This window comes from Centruroides vittatus, unplaced genomic scaffold (genome assembly GCF_030686945.1).
Source record: "Centruroides vittatus isolate TY-2023 unplaced genomic scaffold, ASM3068694v2 contig_1450, whole genome shotgun sequence".
Taxonomy (NCBI): domain Eukaryota; kingdom Metazoa; phylum Arthropoda; class Arachnida; order Scorpiones; family Buthidae; genus Centruroides; species Centruroides vittatus.
Window position 1 is genome coordinate 780691 of NW_027120902.1, and position 22094 is coordinate 802784.

At 28.1% G+C, this 22094-nt stretch overlaps 1 protein-coding gene across 1 annotated transcript; it reads left to right on the top strand.

The window, feature by feature from the left end:
- Positions 1–467: 467 nt before the first annotated feature.
- LOC136968347 (DNA-dependent protein kinase catalytic subunit-like) lies at positions 468–12810 on the top strand. Its single transcript, XM_067262350.1, has one exon. The coding sequence runs from the start codon at positions 525–527 to the stop codon at positions 12801–12803; it is 12279 nt and encodes a 4092-aa protein (XP_067118451.1). The 5' UTR covers positions 468–524; the 3' UTR covers positions 12804–12810.
- The last annotated feature ends 9284 nt before the right edge of the window (positions 12811–22094 follow it).

Sequence of the window (22094 nt, forward strand, 5' to 3'; positions counted from 1 at the left end):
GACGGGTCGAAAAATCCACAGGGATTTTTCGGGAGGTGGTTCGTTCGGATATGTTGGGTCCCGTCACACCACCCGGCCGACTCACTGTGGGCTTGGCCGAACCCATAATAGGCTTGCTAAAAAGAGGCCCTCTTGGTTGCCCACTGGGCGGAAAGAGTTAAAAAAAAGAAGTAGTGTAATATTATTGTTATCTTTTATCCATTGTTGCTGATTTTTTCAAATAAAGGTCGTTGTCTTATGTGTGGCTCGCCTAAAATGTTTAGATTCTTAATTAATTTTCTTGAGGTAGACTAAAGGTTGGTCATCGCGGTTTTAAGGTATGTAAAATATATACAAGAATGTAAGAAATTTCAATAAAAATATTTGGCGGATTTTTGGCTAATTTCGTGGAGTACGTGATGACATTTATCGCAAAAATATCTGGCAACACTTGTTTGCAAATGGATTCCGCCAAAAAGAAACTTGTAGTATCAGTGGATGTCGAGTTAGTTTAGAAGTGACACGCGTAAGTTTTAATATTAGAAATGAACGAAATTACGAATAGTCTTCACGAAAATATTTTGAAGTTAACTGACTTTATAAAACATCAGAAAGATGAAGGAAATTCGAGTATATACGTAATTAAAGACATCAGTGAAATTTGTTTGCGTGGTACTTTATCAGAAAAAGATCGTAGTTATGTCTGTTCGTTGATTTTGAGAAAAGAAGATGGATTTTTACGTTTCTTAGAAGAAGCTGTTAACACACCTTCGTTGAAAGACAGTTTGATTGAAGCTCTCCAATTTTTAAATTCGTTTCTTATTGATATAGGAAATAAAGTAGTACAGTATGGAATTACGGTCAAAGATGTCGTATTTTCAATTTTTCTACGAAATCAGGTAGCAAAAGTAAAGATTTTAGCTTTATCTGCACTGATAAAAGTCTTAGAATTGTGCAGTGGAACGATTTCGTCGGAACAATTTAATCTCCAAAAAATAGTTAATAAAATTATTGAATATTTGGCTCAGGCATCTTCAAAAATATCACCTACTGTGAAGCAACAAGCTTATTACCTTTTAGGAATTTCCTCGCGGCATTATCCCGATTGTATGCGGTTGTGTTCGGAACGATTATTAAATTGGTACTTAAAGGATTTAAAATTTCATACAACGTCCAATCAAAAATCTGAAAGTAGTATTATTGTTGGCTGTCTTCAAGGACTCAATGAATTTATGTATCAGTTTCCTCTTCAAGATACCGAAGATACAGAAAAAGCTTACCAGTTATTTAAATTTATACGTATAATCTTGTCGAAACGTGATGTTAAAACATACGATATGGCTAAAGCATCTTTAATGTTGCTTTCGTCACATGCTTCGCTCTTGGCACAATTTCTATACGAGGACGGTATGAACATTTACAACATCATAGAAATTTGGACAAATCATTCTAATAGGGAAGTTAGGTCTTTAGGTTATAATGCTCTTGATGCAGTATTTAAACAGATTTCTGATATGTTGGAACAAAATTATGAAGATTCTTGTAAAGCTGAAATATTTAAATTTTTTATAGAAAAATTTCAGTTAATGATAAAATGTTCTGAGAATATTCGTAGAGTTTCTACAGCCATTCGAGGTTTTGGATATTTTGCAAAAGTTTGTAAATTATATTTGACCGAAAAGGATGTAAAGTATATGCTTAATGATGTAATTAAGAAAAGTGAACAACATTGTTTAAATGAGGAAAAAATATTAGATGAACGAATTCAAATTTTACCAAGTTTTCTGGATTCATTGTCAAGTATTGTTTTACAATTACAGGAAATTTCAGAAAGTTCTCTTAGTTATCTTGAAAAATTAGCAGTATTTCAGATTCAGAATTTTCCTTATCTCCCATCACCATATCATTTTTTATGCTATAATTCGTTAATCAAATTATTTTTGGCTGTACATTCTAAAGGTCCACAATTCAAAGGATTCTTAAATAAAATTATTCATCAAGGAATTATAAGAACTTGCTCATATCCTGTAAGGTTTGAAATTGAGGCAAGAGAAGAAAATATGAGTGGAGATAATTTAGAACTAAAAAATCCTAGAGATATAACAAGTAAAAGTTACAGTTCCTTATGGGTAAATCTTCTTTACATTGTAAGAAATAAAGAATTAAATCATATTGGCATTTCATTGGAAGATCGACATAATCTCCTTCAATTAATATATGATGAAATTATTTCAGTAGTACTTACTCTATTGAAGAAACTAGACCTAGCAACTACTCATTCTATGCAAGATGGTGAAATAAAAGATAGTAACTTGAAACAGTTTGAGACTTCTGAACTATACAGCACAGTATCTGATCCGTTTTATGGTTTACAGCTGAGTAAACCAAAAGATTTTAGAGTTTTCATGAATATTGTTGATTTTTTCAAGGATTTATTTATATCACGACATAATGAATTATTTGAAAAGTGGATTCTCATTTTTGGGTTAGAAATTATTCAATTTATAAACAAAAATCCATACATTAGTGGATTTTATAAATTAATAACTGTGTGTCTAACAATATGTAAGAAAACAAGATATTTCCAGCATGTTAAGAAATTAAAAACAAAGGAAGAAATAAGTATGTCAGAGAAAGATTGTTTGATAGCTTTTGAATTATTTGCTAAATTCTCAAGAGAAGTTGTTATATATTTGCAACAATTCAAGGATGAACTTCTTGCATCATGTATAGAAGTTATTCTTTCATTGCCAACTGAAATTGTGGAGTCAGAAATTAATATTTTAATTCCTGCTGTACAGATTTCTCTTCAGTTGGGTCTTAGTTATCTGCCATTAGCAATGTCTTGCTTAGATGCATTAGAGACATGGTTATATTCTTTACCTTCTGAATTGTTAAAAGAGCATTATCCCAAACTTTTACCAAGTTTGAATGACTATTTCTTAGCAAGTGATAATATTTCACTTCAGCCTTTAAAAAATATTCATACATTTACTAAGCAGTCTTTAGTTGTAAAGAAAAAATTACCTTTAAAAATTAGTCAATATAAAAAAATAAAACAAACTGATTTACATGAATCTGAATTAATTAAAGTACAGCATCGAATTTTAAAATTTTTAGGATCTGTTGGCAATCAATATAATTTTGCGATGATATCTGCTGATAAAATAAAGATACATGAAGTTGCTGTAGCATGGGATATTAATAAGCAGAATCATTTAAAATTTTACTTACCTTTCGTTGATGTAAAGTTGGAAATATTTTTAGATAAATTTCTCCCACGAATTGTGACTCTTTCAACAACAGCAAGTCAAAGACAAACAAAAGTTGCTGCATGTGAGTTGTTACATGCTGTTGTGACATTTATGGTTGGTTGTGGAGCAGAACAACAACCTGAATTGCAAGCAAGATATTCAATGAAAAAATTGTATAAAAATGTATTACCTGCATTACTTCAACTGGCATGTGATGTTGATGAAGTTGCTAGAAAGTTGTTTGAACCTTTCACTTTTCAATTAATTCACTGGTTTACAACAAAAAGAATGATAAATAGTGATGAAACAAAACAGTTTGTTCAGGTTATTTGGGATGGATTGGTCCAGTCTAAAGATGCAGTATTCAGAGATTTCAGTGCCCGCTGTCTTAAAGAATTTGTACAGTGGTCAATCAAGCAAACTTCAATAAGGGAACAAGAAGAAAACCCCATTGGAATGAATGTTGTTTTGAATTGTTTGTATAATTACAGCCTGCATCCTAATCCATACAAAAGGTTAGGAGCAGCATTAGCATTTAATAGTATATATACAATTTTTAGAGAAGAAGAATCTCTTGTTGATAAATTTACTTTAGAAATAGCAGTTCATTTTATAGAAAGTCTTGCTATTGCTCATTATGATGATAAAATTTTAGGAACTCAAGACAAATGTAAACAAGCTCTAAATCATTTAGAAAGAATAATGGAAGTAAAAGCAAAACTTTTAAGTAAGACATCAAAGAAAAGGAGACCATTAAGAAATATTGATGATGCTGTTTTGCCAGAAGTTGTGGAATGGATTTTAAAAAATTGTGGATGTTTGCAGAGTGAATGTAGACATAAATGCATGGAACTTGTATTTCAATTAGCACCATGTTTATCAGGTTTTAATGAATGTAAAGATTATTTTTCTCATTTATTAGAAACAAAAGGAAAAAAATTCTTTTTGAATTGTTTTGAATCAGAAATGTCAAATACTGTACCAAGCTTTAATCCAAATGATGGACTAAAACCAATTATTAATTGGTTAGAAGGTCTACATACAATGCTTGATTGTTATTATTGGGTATTTGGTCAAAGTGTTTTGCAGTTATCAGATATTTTCAATGATGCAAGTAATAAAGAATCGAAATTTTTTCCTTCTATTGAATTTTTTTTAAAAACTCTATGCATTGATTTTGATCAGCGAGTTCAAACATTTTTCACTCATGAATCTATTAAAAAGCAAATATTATCACCCAAAGAAAAAGATGAATATTTAAGATTAAATTGCTTTATTATTGTAAGATTAATAAATTTTGTAACTACAATAGTTGAAAATTATCACTTACAATTAAATACAATTCCATCAACGTTCTGGAGCATAAATTTTTGGAACTGTATTTATTCTTCAGTTCTTAATCCGAAATTTCTTGGATTTGACATGACAGATACTTATATCTTTAATCAATTTCCTAAAGAAACAAGAACATTATTGAAAGTATTCTGTGAATATATGCCAAAACCTTTATATAACAATTTTAATGAACATCTTTATGAATATCTTCAATCCAAATGCAATATATATAATCTTTTTCCATTAAACTTGAATGATAAGGATTTGAAGATTCTGGAAATTCAAGAAATGTTATCAGGTTATGAACAGTTAATTGAAAACAAACTTTGGCCAAAACAAAATTGTAATAAATCCAAAAAATTGGCTTGTGATATGTTATCATCTGTTTGGGAGAGCTGTATTTTAGAAACTGAAATTGGCTGTTGTATTCCTATATTAAATCCATCTGTCTTAAATTTTGGAAAGAAAATTTTGACATTAGCATTAAAATTAGATATTTCAAGTGAAGATCTCTTAAAAAAATTATTAGAAGAGCAACAGTTGTATGTGTCAAGTCTTAAAACTAAAACAAGAAGAGGTCTCATTATGTTTTCTACTTATCAACAAGAAATTTCACTATTTGCTGGTATAAATTCAAGACATTTCATTTTTTCTTTAATGAATAATATCAATAAATCAAAAACAACTGTTCTTAAAATTTTAGTAGGAATTCTTGATTCTATTGGAAAAGTAAAAGAATTTAGACATAGATACGGTAAAGATATAATAAATAGTATAATGTGTCAGTGGTCAAGACTACAACAGTGTTTAGAAGAAAGCTGTGACATAGATCTACAAAATGATATTATAACACTAATTACTAAAATATTTTTAATTGATTCATCATTTATAAAAGGAAGTGTTAATTACGATTCTAATTCAATATTTTTTTCATTTATAACATTACTACAAAAGAGTGAAATGTCACTAGAATTTAAAATATCTGTTCTTGATCTTCTCCCATTCTTCTTATGTGATGCATTTTTGTGTAAAGTACAAGCTGCTCTTAATGATTTATTTACAAATCATTTTCCATTATATTCTAGTGAACTGAAACCAGGCAGCTCACAATATAATGACTATCACTTAGCATTTAAAAAACTCCTAATAGCTTTAGAATTAACAGGAAATGAAATGCTTTTAAAGTTTGTGATCCAGATAATGTGCAGAGAATCAACACATTTATTAGAAGAGAATATTCAAAAATGTTTTAAAAAGTTATGCAAGAGAACTGATCCTAATAAAGAAAGATTGATTGCTGAAGTTCCATTAAAGATGTTTCTCGAGGATGGATTATATCCTAGTGATATGAGAATTCATATTATGGAAAGAGTCTGTCGAGTTATACTTGGCATGATTTCTAAAACAACATTAAAATATTTCTTTATAGATCACATAAAAGAAATTATGCAGATTGTTAAAAGCAAACGTAAAAGTTCAAATGAAATTCAGCTTGTTTCTAAAATTGGTGCATTTCAACTTATTGAAATATTATATACATATTTATCAAAAGAAGAAGTTTCAAAAGAATCTCAAATTAACTGCTCATATGGACAAGAACTTACAAGAGAAGCAACAGGATCTGCTATTGCTGCAAGAAAGGAAAATTTGGAAGGTGAATCAATATCAAAAGAGCTCTGCAGAAAATATTGTTGTGCAGCTTACAATGCAGTTATTGCAATCATATGTTGTACACAAACTGATTCAAAATTTTATTCAACATTCCTATTCCAAGAAAATTTTGCCAAAGGTGAATATATCTGGGAAAATATTATAGATTTAAATAAGGAATACACTTTTCCTATTGAACTTGATACCATAGAAAGAAGAAGAAAATTTATTTCTGTTCGACATGAAAATAGAGAATTAAATTCCAATAAAACTCTAAATTTTGCCTCATCTTTAAAATATGCACCATCACAATATTTATCTGGTAGTAGTCTTAGTGATGATGTTAGCCAGTTTGATTTTAGTTCTTCAGAATTAGCATTTTCTCAAGATATGAAAAATAAAAATAGAAAAGAAGAAATAGATTCAAATCCAAGTAATGAAGCAAAAGATAATGATTTAGTTTCAAATATTACAGTCGAATTAGAAATTGATGATTTGAATCAGCATGAATGTATGAATTCTCTCACCATGCTTGTACAACATATGGAAAAAATTCAAATATTATCTTCTGAACCTAAAGAAATACCAAAATGGTTAGATAATTTATGCAAGAAATTAGAAGATTATTCAGTTCATAGAAATGTCAAACTTTTTTTAACTAAATTATTCATAAACAATGCAGAAATTTTTAAACCTTATGCAGCATTTCTTTTGCAACCATTAATTAATTTAATTTTGAATGCAACTTTTGGAAGGGAAATAAATTACTTCATCCTTGACTTAATGGTTGTATTGTTGTCTTGGTCTTCAATAGCAATTCCTGAAGATTCCTCTATTGGTCGACATGCAGCAAGTGGACTTCTAGAATTTTTAATGAGTAAATGTTTTCATATACGTAAGGATGTTTTCCGAAATAACTTAGAAATGATAAAAACAGTTGTACAATGTTGGAAAGAACAACTTGATATTCCAACACACATTATTTTTGAAAGTATGAGAAATCTAGATACAAAAGTAAAAGATAATATTGTTGGAATTCAATTATTTGGAATTGTAGTGTCAAATGGATTAGATCCTTATCAAAATACATCTAGAATAGATAAAATAAGCCTTTTAAAAACATTAACTGTAAACCTGAAAAACAAATACAAAGAAATTTATGAATCAGCATCAGAAGTTTGTGGTATGAGCATGAAATATTATTTTGATAAAGATGATGATATTTATAGTGAATTCTGTAAAATAGTAAAAACTGAAATCTCTTCATTGAATGCAAAGGGTCAATATTTAACTTGCCTTTATAAAATTAATACTCACTTCCCATTATTTATTGATAGCACATTCTTGAATAAAATATTATATATGTTGCCTAATGTGCATGGTATATTTAGAAAACAAATCCTTGAAATCATAAATTCTCATGTTGAAAATATTGAAAATGCTTTTGCAGAACTTAAAAATCAAGGACTTCTGAATATGTTAGAACATAGAGATGAATCGATTCAATTCAATTCATTAAATATACTTCAAAAATTATTAAAAGAATTAGATACTGACAAAATGCTTAATGTATTTCCAATAATCTCTAAAGTTCATAAGAGTGCTGAAACAATTTGCCGAAAAGTGATGTATGAAATAATGATGCATGCCTATGAGAAATTTAATACAAAGAATGGGATAAAAGAAAAAGAAATTAGTAGATATGCAAAAGAAATGCTTTTGTATGGTCTCGCTGATTCTGATTTAACACTTCGGCTTACTGTTCATAACTTTTGGAGTCAAAATAATCATTTGCCAGCTGAGACTTTTTCCAGAATTAAAGCAGTTCTACAGAAAATGTATTCTCCAGAAATTGAACACATGTTTCTTCAATATTCAACATTTCTTTTAATGGAGATGACTTCAAAAAGTCCTGATTATAATCTAAAAATCTTTCAAAATCCACTATCTACATGTGCATTTCAAAATTATGCAATATCGTCATCATGGAAGAAACGTCATGCTACTTTAACACCTTGGTTTGTTGATTCTCTGTCATCTGCTACTAGTTTTTCTGAAACAAGCGTAAAAAATATAGATGAACAGATCAGATCTACTGTAGATGTTAGAGAATTTGATCCTACACAAGAACAAGCATCCAAAAAAGCATTTAATTGGTTGACTCAAACTTCAATTGATACTTTGGGTGATTGGGGATCTTCATCCACGTCGTCGTCATTACTTTTCACTATTGGAAGTGATACAAAAAAAATTCCAAACAGAGATGAAAAGAACAGAAATTCAAATCAAGATACATCCAAAAACAAAATAGAGAAACTTTCATCATCTAATACATTTCATTTGAGAAGAAGATTTTTGAAAGATAGAGAGAAGACCAGATTACATTTTATTCGAATGGAAATGAGAAAACAACAGTTAAGACAGGAAAGAGAAAAAGAGCAGAAAAAGCAGAGAGAAGGTCAAGTCACAATTTATCGACAGTATCGTATAGGAGATTTACCTGATATTGAAATAAACTATTCATCTATAATTGTTCCACTTCAGGCTCTTGCCCAACATGATGATGAAATTTGTAGAATGCTTTTCCAATCATTAATATCATCTGTTTGTTGTTACATGAAAAGTAATATAGTGACAGAATATTCAGAATTTTGTAGAAGCTTATCAAGTGCATTGAATGAAATTCTAAAGAAAAGTATACATTATCATCCTCAACTTGTTGCTTTTTGTCACGAATGTTTAAACTGTGATGTGAAAGAAATGGATATTGATTATGAGCAAATTAGTACATCATCACAAGCTAGTCATAAACAAAGTCTTGGAATATTACTTTTAGAAGATCATCTTATTTGTTACAATAACTTTAAATCTAGCAATCCTGCAAAAAGAATAAAATTAAATAAACCTTTAATTTCTGATGAATTATCTATATGGCTTAAAATGGCAGAAATTTATAAATCCTTAAGTGATTATGATTCTGTTCATGGAATATTCAGTAATTCGTTGAATATTCAAGAAGAAACTAAGCAAGCATTAGAATTTGAATCAAGAGGAGAGTATTTGTCGGCCGTGAAAATTTATAGTAAACTCTACGATCAAACTGAATGGTCTGCTGAAGAGCCAAATCAAGCAGAAATTGATTTATGGGACAATGCAATACTTCAATGTTATGATTACTTAACTCAATGGGATCTTCTTCAGTTAAGTATAATAAACCGTCTTGATGAACATCAGAAACAGCCAAACTTAAATAAAATTTGGGAAGAACCATATTATCAAGAGCATTATTTACCATTTTTAATCAAATCCAAATTAAAATTGTTAATAGAAAATAGAAATGATCAGTCCTTACTTTGTTTTATTGATTCTGCTCTGAAAGAAGAAAATAAAAAGAAATATTTAGAAGAAAACTTTTCTGAAGAATTAACATTATTATATATTATCCAAGAAAATTATGATCGTGCTCAGTATTATTCTCAGTTATGTCTTCAGAACTTTTTAAAAGAATGGTCCAGCCTTAATGTTTTGATGCCTGTTATTAGGAAAACAAAATTGCAGTCTCTGCAGAAACATATTGAACTGCAAGAATTTTTAAATTTTATAGACACTTATAGAAATATTGATGAATATCATTTCAAAAACCTTACAGATAGATGGCTGAAGAGATATCCTGATATATTTGATTCTGTTAATATTTGGGATGATATAATTATGAACAGATCACTTTATATGGAAAAAATTGTAAGTAAGTTGCAAGAAACAAATAATCAATCCACAAGTTTCAGTTTAGAAGAAAGTATGGATACTTCAATTGTTGATAGTGAACCAAACTCATATTTTGATAGCGAAAAGTTTTTAAAAGAACAAAGATTAAAAATGAAATTAAAATTTGTAGAAGCTGCATTGTTGCAGGGAAACTTACAAGTAGCAGTTAAACATCTCAAATGGTCACAACAAATAGCAAAGGAACTAAAAGCTGATCATCACTGGATAAATTGCATACATTTATATTGTAAAATAGATTTAAAGAAAGCTAAGAATCAGAATTATCCAGAACAATTAGATACTTTACTTTGTGCTCATAAACAATTAGCTAAATTGGATCTTCATTTTCCAAAAAAATTAGATGTTTCCACAATGAACCATTATTTACTACAAAGTGAAATTATAGAAATGGCTGCAGATATTGTAAAGTATAATGATGTTCATGCTGAGAAAATTCAAGAATTAACAGACACTTTTTCCATTCAATCAAAGTCAAAATTAGAAATTGATCTGTTTTGTAAGAATTATGAATATAAATGCAGAGCGATTGATATAATCCAAGAGGTTGAACAAAAAATGATTGAATTTGATCAAGCTACAATTGGAGAAACATATTTAAAATTTGCAAATTACTGTAATAAAATTTTAAGAATGCAAGAAGAAGAAGAAAAGACGTTATCGTTATCATTTGAAACTTACCCTTCAGTTTTAACAAACTCTCTACTCAATGCTCTTAAAAATGGCAATTTAAATGCAATTAAATTATTCCCTCGATTATTACAAATTATTGAAGTATATCCTGATACTATTCCTGAATTTATTGCAAAGTCAAAAGTTGTTCCTTGTTGGATGTTTTTATCTTGGATTACTCAACTACTTACATTGTTAGATAAACCAGAAGCTACTGCAGTTCAGTATATTATAAAAGAAATAGGAACTAACTTTCCAAATGCATTAGTATATCCATTTAAGCTGAGCTATGAAACGTATAAATTTCCTGATTCTTTGCAAGGAAAGGAAAACAAAGAATTTGTAATGAAATTGAAATCTTCATTAAGTCAATTGAAATTAGTTGATGAATTTGTAAATGCTCTAGATTCTCTGTCTGTACCAGAATTGCTCTATAAGGAATACTTTAAAGAAATACTTCAAATGAAAAAAGATAAAGGTGATAAAAATGAAATAGTGAAATTGTATAAAAAATTATGCCATGAACTTTTTAATTATAATCCTAGAGACAAAATGAAAGAAAGAAAACTACATTTAAAAGTTGCAAAGGTTTGTGGTTCTGTTGTGTTTTCTGAATTTGGAAAAGATGGAAATAAATTAATATCAATGTCACTAAAAGAAGCTAGTGTAAAATATGAAAGTTTATTAAAAAAAATAACAGCAATTTCTGAAATGAATAAAGAAGCTAAACTTAGAGATTTTTCAGATTGGTTAAGTGAATTCCATTCAATAAAATATTCTGAGGATATTGAAATACCAGGACAGTATACTGGGAAAAGAAAACCAATTCCTGAACATCATGTAAAGATTTGTAATTTTGATCAAAAGGTTGATATTTTGTCATCTCTTACCAAACCTCGTTGCTTGACAATACGTGGCAATGATCAAAAAGATTATAAATTCTTAGTAAAATCTGGAGAGGATCTTAGACAAGATAATCGTATTGAACAACTTTTTGATGTAATGAATGATATTTATCAATGTAATGCTGTTTGTTTCCAAAACAAGTTAAGGTTAGAAACGTACCAAGTGATTCCTCTGACCACAAAAATTGGCCTTATTGAGTGGGTTGATAACACAAATGTCTTAGGATCTTTCCTGAAAGATGCAATGACTGATAAAGAGAAAGAATCATTTCGGGAATCGGATCCAAAAATAACATTTTATAAATTTTTACTTTCAAAAATAAACAGCAGAGATAAAAGTATACCATTACTTTATGAAAATATTTACAAAATTGCAGATACAGAAGTTAATAAAAAATTCATTGAATGTATAAATATGATTCCTTGGGATTTGTTCAGACGAGCATTTTTGAAATTTAGTTCATCTTTAGAGGCATTTGTTATTCTTAGATATAATTTTATCACTTCTCATGCAGTTTTATGTATATCCCAATGGTTATTGGGAATCGGTGATAGACATACAGGAAATTTTTTAGTTAGCACTACTACTGGCATTGAAGTTGGAATTGATTTTGGTCATGCTTTTGGAACTGCAACACAGTTTTTGCCTATTCCAGAACTTGTACCTTTTCGTTTAACTAATCAATATCTTAATTTAATGTTACCTTTGAAGGAGAAAGGTGTAATTGAAGCTACTATGATTTCTGCATTAAGTGCTTTAAGAAATAATGCTGATATACTATTGAATACAATGGACATTTTCATTAAAGAACCTACAGTAAACTGGCAGGAAAATGCATTAAAACAAAAGAGAATTATTGGAAAAGTTGATGAAAATGTTGATAGTGACATAAATGTTTATCCTGGCAATACCGAAAGCGATGATCCCAATCATTCTGAATGTGATTTTAACTGGTACCCCAAACAGCGCATTTTGTTTGCAAAGCGAAAACTCGAAGGAATTAATCCATGTTATATCACAAAAGATGAACTGAGATTGGGTCATTCCAACAAACCTATTTTCCAACGTTTTACAGATGTGTGTCTTGGAGATAGAAAATCACTTCGTCAAAACCTACCTAAGAATGGTTTGAGTGTGAAACAACAGGTCAAATCGTTAATTGATCAAGCCACAGATTCACGTATACTGAGTCGAATTTACTTTGGATGGGATCCTTGGTTTTAAATAATTCTACTTTACTTTTTAAAATATTTAAACTTTATACTTTTATATATAAAATTTTCTTGTTCTATTTCTTCTTAGTAAATGAAACAAAATTAAAATTTCTAAGAAGCATACTAAATTTTCTACATTATTTTTTCTATTAATTTGTTTTATTGTTAATAGTTTTCAAAAGTTCACTAATCATAAGATTTTCTCCAGAAAAGGCTGACAATTTATTATATATATAAATTGTCAGCCTTTTCTGGAATTATATATATATATATAAGAATAACTTACTTTAGTATTAAATATCTACATTTGATTGTATTATATTTAAATTTTGTTTTGTAATTAAATCAATTGAAAGCTTTCATATATCAATAATAGACAGGAGCAAGTTTCTGTCCGTTTTTTATATTATTATAAATGTCAGACTGAAGTATTTCATTACACATTAAATGTTACTGAAACATTTTAAATGTTGGTAAAAATAATAATTGTATTTTGTATATTTTAATTGTTCAAATCCTGAAAATTTTGTAAGATACAAAGTTGATATGCAAATTTTAATAATAAAAAATAATAATTAATCTTACATTTTTTTTTATTTGACACATTTACAGAACACATTTTTGTTTTTCACATAACTGAAAGATTATTACAGTATTTTTGATATTCATTTCTGTTGTGAAATTGTAATTCATCGATAAATGTTTAATTTCTATAGTTACATCCTTACTGTGCCATCTTATTAATTAAAAATTTTATAACAGTGAGTTTGATTAACAAATATCTTGCATTGTTTAACATTAATCTCTTTTATAAACCTCAACATACTTTTATTAAGGAGATTAAATTTCTTAGATGTATTTTTAAAAAAATATAGATTATTCAGCAAGTTGTTAAATTTCCATTTATGAGTTAAGAGTATTTTGGTGCATCAAAATTGCATTTTGTATGATTGAGAATAAGAAATTAATATCAAATTTTCTATTTAGCTTGCTTTTTTGTATAGACTGATAAATAAAACTTTCAAAAATAAAATTAAATGTATAATATATAACAATGAAAAGATTTGTAGACAAAGAATTTCTATTAAACTTTTCAAATTTTCTAGAAAGAGAATACATGATATATGTATAGGTGTATTTGGAAACGTTTCAAAAATTAAAAAAAAAAAAAAAAAACCCAAAATAAAAAGAATATAAATGTGATCAAGTAGAATAATAATGCACGGGTATTTCGATTTTAAAAAGAATTGAAAGTTAATAATGGTAGTCATAACAGTGTGCTTCCATCTATTGACTGATATTTAAACTAAATCCAAAAGATCGTATTAATTTACTGAAGCGTTAAATTCTGAAGTGCCGTGGATACTTATTGTAGAATATGTAATATTTGATTTGTTATAAACGAACTTAAATAAACTATCGTATGTATATTTTAATCTTTACATTATTATTATTATTATAAATTTATTTATTTATTATTTTGTACATCTGAACTTTCTACTTGTTTTTAAAATGCAAATATAGAAAAATTGCAATGTTACTTTTAAAAAATTAATTACTGCAGATAAAAATTAACGCTTGTAGATGTTTTAAGTGTATTGTAGTGAAATCTTTAACGACTTGAAAAATAATTTTTGTATTCTTGTTCATCCGTTTGTTTGCCATATTTAACCGGAAGATTTCTCGGAAACCAAAAGACCTAGTGTTGAAGTTTTGAATTCGATTTGTCCATTCGTGCATTTATCCGTTTATTCATCCATTTAACTCTCTGTTTGTACATCTACTCACTCTTTCATAGGATTCGGATGTTCGGAGAACCAGACTGTGTAATTAGGAAGATAATATGGAAACAATAGCCCTTTGTCTAATTTTTTGCTTAGATAAATAAATAAAATAAAATAAATTATTATAGGACACGTGTGTCTATAGTTTTCAAAATACTAGATTTAAAAATTCAGCTTGTATACATGAAGAAAAGAAAGACTAGCGATGGGTCAACCAAACTGGAAAGTGAAATTTGTGAAAGTTTAAATCGAATTCGAACCCGGATTCTTCAGGATGTATGAGAAAATCGTACGTATTATAGACTATAACATAAAAAATATAGATAAAAAATAATTTATAAAGCATAACAGTGATTAAATCTAAATGATGTAACATTATATTGAATTTTTCATTAGGCACAGTTCATCTAAATTTCAAGTGTTATGGACAGAGTGACTCTCAATACATTAAAATGTATGAGGAATGGCGAGTGATGAGTCCGCAAATTAATTTTAAGTATTGTTTTTACTAAGTTTTTCTTCCACAAATTAAACATTTGCACAGTTGCTTAGGGCTACCCAGATGGTAACTGGGACCTGGGGCAAAATACGTATTGGGGGTCCTATTGTAAATTAAATTATTATATTAAAGTAAAGAAAAAAAAACATTATTTAGGGGTCCCTTTTTTCTTAAAGCCTAGAACAATTTGTTTTTATTGCCCAACTTTTGGGGCATCCTCCATTGTTCTAAGAGAATTCAAAAATCAGAGAAAATCAAAAATTTTGGAACAAAACTATAGAAAATTGACTCATATTAATAAATAATTTGAAATCATTTTGCATAAGAGATGAATCAAAATTATTTTTTGAAGTTTCAAATATCAAAACTATTGTTCGTATTGATATGTCATTGATAAGTCAATACTAATGATATAATGTAATCAATATAATACGAATTTTTACTCCGTTATATAACAATCAAAAAACAATTAAATTCCAAAAAAGTTATTTTATATTCAGAAAATTTAATAAAATAACACAGGTTACTGGAGTAGCACAGTACCAAACTGGAGTTTTGGTGCTACCAAAAATAATAATTTTACTTTAAAAAATTAATTTAAATAATTCCAATTGCATAAGGAGGATGGAAATGTGATAAACTGGAGCGTTACGTCATACGAAAGTGTGGAGGAGCTGGCGAGGCCCTAGTCCCGAGCCCCTCCATAATTGTTACGCTTTTGTAATAGGTCATCATAAAAGCAATAGTTATAAATTACAAAATCAGCAATTAATCATCATTGTTTTTTTTTTCTTTGTGGTTTTAGGCCCTTTACCGCTCTGAGAGCACAAAAAGGCCAAAATCATCATTGTTATAAATCTGAATGAGAAAATTTTAAAATTAAATTTTATTGATAAATTTCTTCAAAATATTTCAATCCTACACAAAAAAATGAAATATTTAAAAGATAATTTTTAAATAAAAAAAGTTTTATTCTTTACAAATATAAAGTTCGTTAACAACAAAAATAAACCCATTTTTGATCTTTATATTAAATTTTCGAATTTTATATTTATTTAATATTCATGATTTTGAATGAATAAATGTATTTTAAGACATTTTCTTTTAATGTAAGATTTTAGAAGATATTAAATCAAATATTCAGTTAATGGAATGTAGATTTTAAAATTAAAATATTTTATTTTATTCATAAGTAAAATTCATTTTAGAACGCATAAAAGTTAATTATTAATATTACAACATGCACTTTTATCTAGTTATATTTAGCATATGCGAAAATATTGAATAGCTACTCTCATGCCCAGCAGGCAAGATGACTTGGTTAAAATAACTTCTTAATGGAATTTGATTGTATAAAACTTTTTTAAATGTCTTAAATCAAATATATTGTATATTGATATCAATTATATTATTTCGGGGAATATAAAGTTGAGAAAGGAATGAGAAAATTACTGTTGTAACTTTCTCATAATAAATCGACGGCCGAATGGCCGAATAGTTAAGGTAGCTCACCGCTCTAGAGACCCGGAATCGAAACCGAACGGTCGAAAAACCCCAGGAATTTTTCGAGGGGTGATATGTCCGGATAGGGTATGTCGAACCCCATTCCTTACCCTCCAGCCGCTCCATTGTCGGCCTGACCGAACCCATAATGGGCCTGCTAAAATAAGCCCTCTTAGTTCTTACCTACGAGGAAGAAGTTTTAAAACAAATATTATTATTATTATTCCCATAATAAATCTTCCAGTTCTTCCTCTGGTCCTTGTCATAAATAAGGACTTTTGGTCTTTTTATCAGGCATTTTTGTTGGTCAATTCAATTTATATTTCTTCAGATCTAATCATTGGTTTTAGAGCCTTTTTGTAATTAAATACTCAGAATCGAATTCGATATAGAAGAGATTTAATTAAAGATTTTCAGAAATGTATTTAGTAACGTAAAGAAAAGCATTTTGTCTTTATACGTTAAATTTTTCTACTGATAATGATCATTAATAGAAATTAATTACTATTTTGTATTTTTGTACATATTTCATTTAAAACCTTTGACATTTGTAAATCTACACTTGGTTCCATTACAGTGATTTATTGTTTTAACTTCTTACATAAGATATTTTTAGAAGTAGAATATTCCTTACATATTACGGATGCAGAATAGACATGTAATTTATAAATATGTTAATTTAACATCCTGTAAATTATGCGTATTGGCGATTGAATTAAGGTGTTAGCCTACCGCTATGGGGGACTCGGTATCGAATCCTACCGAGACACCCCAGGAATCTTTTATGTGCGGCAAGTCTCGGATATGTCGGGCTCCGTCCTTCGACACCCAGTCGCTCCTACAGTATTGTCGGTCTGGCCGAACCCACGATAGGTATGGGAAAAAGAGGCTCCTTTAGCGGTACAATACGATCGGATGGCGAAAATGGTTAAGGCACCACCCTAATTATGTGGGACCAGGATAAAAACGGGGCGAAAAGCCCCAGAAATTTTTCGGAGGGTAGTCCATCTGGATATATCTGCTCTGTTCCTCACTATCCGTTCGTTCTATTGTAGACATGGTCCAACTCACAACAGGCTTGTTTAAAATACCCTCTTATTACCCATAGGACGGAAAGAAATAAAAAAGTGCTGACAGGACGGAAAGGGCCAAAAAATGGAAAAAATTATGCATTTTGTAATATAGTTGCGGTGAAAAATTTGGGAATTTTCTTATTTTTTAAATTAATTCTTTTCAAACCAAAGTTTTTTCACGTGTATAACTTTTTAGTGTACGATGGAGTTAGATATTTTATTTTAAAATATATTTAATATATATACAGTGTATATTTTATATGCGGAAAAAATTATATAAAAATTCAGTAAATTTTTTAATATTCCTATTACCAAAATGATGCTGTTTTAATCTTCCTAAACTTATATTGCACTTATTCAACATACTTTAAATATGTTATTTAAATAGAATTTAAATAAATTTTAAAATTTAATTACCAAGTAAAAAACTTGGTAATGCAATTGTCTGTTATACATAATTATTGAATACATTATACTCTGTGAATATATTAAGTTTCTTTATTTTTAAATAGGCCCTACTGTGTTGAATTTTTGTTATAACTGCAGTTTGATGATGCATACTGGTTAGTGTCATAAAGTCTTTAAGAGAATTAAATTTATTATATTTTATTATGTGTTTTCTGTTATCTGCTTTATCTCACTTTGTTTGTTGGAAAATGATAATTGGGATTATATTGCATTCATTGATATACTGTTCTCTGTTCTATATCATTTAAATGCGAATAGTGTACTGTATTTTGAATAATGTATAAAGTTTTCGTCTATACACTGTAAGCGTATAACTTTGTTCTCGTGTAATATGTGTTTAATGAATACAAGTATATGTTGTTTCCAAGTTAATCTTTGAATGGTGTTTACCAGTCTAAACAAATATTATTAGCGGTGATCTGATTTAGTTTTATGATTTAATTGTAATTATCAATTATTTCTCCTAAAAATAATATATATTAATTTTCTACAACTATAATTAGTCTATTACACAGATTTATCTGCCTAAACACCGCAGTTTAATAAGACTATAAGCGAAATTTTTTATATAACTTACTTAATGTAAAAGTACATCGTTATTTTTTGTATCAAACAGAAAATCATGAAGTCAGCAACACAAATAGTTTGGCTTTTACATTTTTATTATGTTGATTTACAAGATAAAATTGGGTCCATGGGCGGATTTACATATAATTTAAACAAGTTGAAGCTTAGATTCTCGCGTTTCGAGTGTACCATTTAAGGCTTGACGTTTTTAAATTCATTATTATTTATTTGATAGAGAGAAAGGTGTCTTAAATATTATGGCCTAAAGCCCTATTACTGTATTATATTTTGTATAACTTTAGTACAGTACACAGCTTTTGTATACACTACATTACTACACTGTATGCTGTATAAGGAAGACATATGTTTCATGTATGTCTTAATACAACATATTTCATGTTTTAATCAATTCATATGTAATTTTAACATTTTATTGACTGAAAACGCATAAAATCAATAAGATTATACACTAGTTTACATGACAAACTATAATTTTAATTAAATATTTTAATATATTATTGATATCAACAATAGAAATATTAGTCGGAATTTAATCGATGATAAAGATTTCTATAAAATTTTAAGTATAAAATTGAAGATTGAGCAGAAAACATTTTATTTTTAGGATTGATATATGTATACAAATTGATACTCGTAGATGTATATCGATTGAATTAGTACTGAACAAGAACAGAAAGAATCCAGACTAGTTATGTTATACCCGTTCCACTACCAAAAACATAAGAATATATAAATAAAATCAATAAAGTAAGTTTTCGTCTCTTATCAAAAGAAACTTTAATTTACATCACTCTACATGTTTTTACATAAAAGATATGTTTTTGGAAGTACCTTGTGTTCGGGATAAGGCTAAATGCTCTATCTATCCGGGCCTAGTATTGACTTATTCTAGTCTAAATCATCATGCTTATTATTATTAAGAAATTTGATAATTAAATTGCAAAAAGGAATTAGTATATTAGAACATAACGGCATATGAATATTTATATAAGTGACTTATAAAGTCAATTAACTTTGATTGAATAATGCTTTGTAATTACTTTTGTGAGATACGTTAACATATTATATGAGTGTTTAATGAGATATTTAAAAAAATACATTAAGATCTTAAATAAACTTAAACTCATTCTGAATTCGAATTAATGCATACATGGACTCAGAAGAGGTTCCTATTAATTTATATAAGAGATTTAATCAGTATGAAGTAAAAATCGATGTTTCGTAAATGGAAAAATTACGGGTAGATATAGAATACTTTAATTAAAAACAGATATGAAAAATATGGTTAAACGTTTTATTAAAATATTTTACTTATAAAAGTGTCGATTTATATCTCCAGAACGTTAAGATTTGTGTTAAGAATTTATGAAAATATTCAAACATAGAAAGGTAAAGCACTCATTTTATTGCATGTAAAATTTTAAAAGTTTCTTTTAAAAACTAAATATTTAAAAGAAAATTTTTACCTAAATTCTCATAGACAGTTTATGTAAAGTACAAAATATTAAATAAAACTTTTAGAATTTATATTTTCATTTTTATTATTGTTTCATGTCTAAAAAGCAATATGATCAATTCAAAGTTTTAAAAATTTCTGTTCCAGATTTTCTCTTTTAGAAAGAATATCTATCAAATTTTTGTTTTATTTCTTTTATTAATAATTGTTTCTATTCATCAAAGCCAGGAATAATTTAATTGTCTTATTATTATTATTATTATTATCATGGCTTAAGATTAAAATTAAGCCGAAGAAAAGCTAATCAGTAATAATAATATTTTCACTTAATTTAATTTTATAAAAATTGTATACAGTCGAACTTCCAGTAACGACCGCCTCCCCAACAATGGTCACCTGTAAACAGCGGACAGTTTCCAAGAACAAAATGCATATGAAAGAACCTCCGAGCAACGCCCATTTTTTATGTTCTGTCAGTGGTCGTCGTTCAGGGGTTTGAGTGTAATAAATATAAAATCCGATCATAAAACGATACTTATGTTAAGGATGGATTTATAATACTTTTTCTTAAAATATTATTTAATTTGATTAAATGTTTAAATGACTCTATAGTATCCTATGGCGAAGAGTCATAAGGTAGCCCGAAAAAGCTACAATTTTGAAACAAAACAATATTAAAAATAACGTAATAAAATTAGAACACAATCCTAAAATTTTGTTTTCTTACACTAAATAGATTCGGAGATGCTCCTAGCGATAGACAAACAAACAGACAAGTTGTAAAATAAAAACAGTTTAATCATCTTAAAATAAATTTATTGTTGTAATAAACTTGCCTCCAATATAATCATAAATTGAATAATAATACCAAATAAATATTATAAATATTTTTATATATTTTTGTATAAAATTACAATTGAAATTAGATTTTATATACATTATTATTATTTTTTAAAAATTTTGATAGCAAAAATGAAAATAAATTGAAGTTGTGTAGAGAAATAAAATAGAAATGTCAGAATTTCATAGAATAGATGTTGCTTACTTTACAATCTTGAATACAATCTTGCTTTTTATTATAGTAACATAAAAATCGTTAAAGGAACTATTTAAAATAGTTTATAATGTCACGCTATAAGTTGGATACTATAAAATGCAAAGTGATAATTATAAATGATTTAAAATTGAAATGTTTTCATCAATTTTACTCAGAATAATCTATAAAACTGTGTTCATCTGAAGAAAAACTGTATCTACAGAAGTAAAGAAGATAATAAAAAACATATATAAAAAATTAATGAAGTGAATCTAGTAATTGTTTACATTAAAATAAAAAAATGATTTAATTTATGAATATTTTTATAAAAATCTCTTTATCTAAAGAGAATTGTTTCTGTGGAAGTGTACGAAGTAATGGAAAAATATCTTATGTATAAAATTCTCGTGTCACAATGTTAGTTACCGTACTCCTCCGAAACGGCTTTACCGATTTTTACCAAATTTTATATGCATATTCAGTAGGTCTGAGAATCGGCTACTATCTATTTTTCATACCCCTACACCATTTCCCCCTTTCAAAAATATATTTATATATGGATTAAGGCTTTTATGTCCAACAGATGGCGCTAACTTCCGACGACCGAAGTTTGCTTTTCTGTGAGGCATTATGCTTTTCTGTGAGAATGGACTGAAGCAGATCATATTCTATCTATCTATATAAATAAAATATAACGTTCGTTTGTTCCTACCGATTCCTTTGAAATTTTGACACAACGTTGCATTCGAATACGCACGTGTTTTTATATAATATACATGTCGAAATTCCCCCCAGTGGGGGAGATGGACGGGATTAAGGCTTACCGTGAAGAACTCGGCTTCTATTATACTATTTTAAATGCGGTTTTTTGTGTTTTTAATTGCGTTTTAATAG

Bases quoted from the DNA above. Each gene is read 5' to 3' on its own strand.
- LOC136968347 (XM_067262350.1), top strand. From the start codon at position 525: ATGAACGAAATTACGAATAGTCTTCACGAAAATATTTTGAAGTTAACT.